General features: G+C 41.6%; 1 protein-coding gene across 1 annotated transcript; it reads right to left on the bottom strand.

The window, feature by feature from the left end:
• Positions 1 to 907: 907 nt before the first annotated feature.
• LOC148002959 (olfactory receptor 1P1-like) lies at positions 908 to 1,879 on the bottom strand. The gene has a single exon (XM_087575119.1). The coding sequence runs from the start codon at positions 1,877 to 1,879 to the stop codon at positions 908 to 910; it is 972 nt and encodes a 323-aa protein (XP_087431245.1).
• Between the last annotated feature and the right edge of the window lie 933 nt (positions 1,880 to 2,812).

Raw genomic sequence — 2,812 nt, 5'->3', positions numbered from 1 at the left:
CTTTAAGTTTGTTTATACGGTGGATTATGTCAATGAATTTTTGATGTTGAACTATTCTTGCACCTTTGGTATGAAGCCTACTTGATCAGGGGTGAGTGGCTGGTGGAGCACACTCATAGAGGCAAAGGGGAGGGGGATGGGATGAGGGTTTTGTGGAGGGGAAATCTGAAAAGGGGGGGATATCATTGAAATGTAAATGAGCAAAATGATTAATAAAAGTGGAGCAATGTGTTGTAATAACAAGAAAACACAAGGTAACAAGAAGGCAAGAATCACTGTGGAAGAGAGGATGGAAAGAGTATAAGGGCCAGAGAACCTGGGGGACCACTGCCAAATCAATCAAAGGAAGAATCAACTTTCTTTATGGAAAGCAACCGTGGTAGGTTCCCAACATCCCAGTACTCAATCAAAACCCTTTGTGTATGTAGGGAATGTTAGTTTCAGTCAGTAGAAGATATGTACATATGAGTACATGTATAAGTGTGTATACAATAGATGAAGAAGTCATGAATTTGAGAGTGGAATATGGGCAATCATTGGAGAAAGTGGTTAGGAAGGGTGGATATGATCAAAATGCATTGTGGATGATATTCTTCAAAATCTTCATTTTCTTTTGGACAACAAAATGAGACTTCAAATCCAGAATAATTTTCCCCATAAAAACAATTGTTTTGTACTCTACCTATCATTGACTAAATCATCATTCTGGGGCATATGATTATAAAGTAAGTGGACAAAAAAGCCATTTATAACAAATCAAAGCCTAAAGAGACATTTTCATTTTCCTCAAATCTAAGAAATTTGAGGTGATGAGTCAGGGAATGGACTGTGACAAAGCAAATGTGAGATTCAGAAGGAGACACATTGAGGTAGAAATTTCTGAAATATTCTGAAATTAAGGATCCCTTCACCTTCTCTGCAGAAGTCCCTGGGCCCAGGAGAAGGAGATTTTGCCCTTGAGAATTCTGACCAGTGCTCCCTTCATGTCTTTGTTTCTTAGGCTATAAATGAAGGGGTTCAGCAGGGGAGTCACCACTGTATACATGACAGCAGCTGCTGTGTCCTCTACCACTGAGTTAGAGGAAGAGGATGAGGGACACAGGTAAGCCCTTATTACTGTCCCAAAGCACAGGGCCACCACAGAAAGGTGTGACCCACAGGTAGAAAAGGCCTTGCGTCTCCCCTGGGCAGAAGGGACCCTGAGGATAGCTGTTACAATGCGGATATAAGACACCAGGATGAGCAAAAAGGGGATTAAGATGACTGCACCCCCCAGGAAGAGAAGCACAAGCTCATTGATATGGGTTTCAGAGCAAGCAATCTTCATCAGGGGTCCCAGGTCACAGAAGAAGTCTGGAATGACCTTCTTAGAGCAGAAGGAGAGCCGGAATATGAGAAAGGTGTGTGTCATGGCAACAAGGTTTGTGAGGGTCCAACAGGTTATCACCAAGAGTGAGCAGCGCTGGAAGCTCATGATCATCGTATAGTGGAGAGGGTGACAAATGGCCACAAAGCGATCATAGGCCATTGTGGCCAGGAGGAAGATGTCCATGTCTCCAAAGGTCAAGAAAAAATAGAGCTGGACCAGGCATCCTGCATAGGAGATGGTCCTGCTTTGGGTGTGGATGTTCACCAGGGCCTTGGGTACTGTGGTGGAGGTGAAAAGGATGTCAACACAGGACAGGCTGGCAAGGAAGAAGTACATGGGGGTGTGGAGTCGAACGTCAGTACTAATTGCCAGGACAATGAGCAGATTCCCAGCTACAATGACCAGATACATCCACAGGAAGATCAGGAAGAGAATGTATTGTTGATGTGGCTTCTCTGACAGTCCCCAAAGGAGGAATTCAAAGGTGCTGGTCTGGTTCCCTCTTGCCATGAGCACAGAAGTCAATAAGGAATGTCCTGAGTTAGCTTTCTGAGCTGTTTCCCTCTAGATGGTTGCTCAGCAAAACTTTCTCTGATCTCTAGAGAAATGACAGTGTTTGTGTAGTAATCATCTTGTATATGCATTGGACATTTAATATAGTCTGCTGAGGATATTCTTCCAGAAAATTCTGCAAGATGTAAATAATAACCACTGAAATAATCTCTTTGCATGCTCCTGTATATTTTATCTGGCTAATGTGACTCTACTTGTACTGTAGTTTTACTTAGCTTTGCTCTGAAGATCGAGGAAGATTTGTTCAGTCACTTTCATGTGTCTTATAGCTACTGAATGCCAACTGTTCCCCTGGTTCAGTGCCAAACAACTAACTTAGTAACAATCCTTAACCCCTTAACCCCAGACAGCTTTTCCATCTCAAGAGATGGCTATGACTACCTACATTGAAATCTGACATCATTTGGATTCAGTCTGCCATAACTACACAAACTACTCTTGGATCCGTGGGCAGCATCTGCTCTGACCCATCAGTGTCACAAACGTAATATTCTGAAGACAATAGCTCATGTTTCTGAGCTTTTTAGAATCCATGTTTCTAGTAGGTAAGAAAACTACTTAGTGAAGACCTAGGATATCTATACTATTCTTCAAAGCTTTAGTGAAATGGGAAAAAAGATCAAAACCTCTGTTGTCTAGAATTGCAAAGTCAGAGAGAAGCATTTTTGATTCTCTGGGAGATGGAGGTAGAAAGTTGAGGAATTAATAGCTAGCCTCCACTACATAGTGATTTTGAATCCAGCTTGGGCTCCATGAGAGCTCATATAAAATGAAAAGAAAGAAAATGATAACAGAATAAATATATACATCATATTTCAATTATATCAATGAACACACTTCACTTCCAATTTTCTACTTAACTTACTAATC

This window comes from Rattus norvegicus, chromosome 10, assembly GCF_021556685.1.
Source record: "Rattus norvegicus strain SHRSP/BbbUtx chromosome 10, alternate assembly SHRSP_T2T, whole genome shotgun sequence".
In the NCBI taxonomy this organism is placed as follows: domain Eukaryota; kingdom Metazoa; phylum Chordata; class Mammalia; order Rodentia; family Muridae; genus Rattus; species Rattus norvegicus.
Note: the sequence above shows the minus strand (reverse complement) of the source record. Positions and strands in the feature narration are given on the sequence as shown.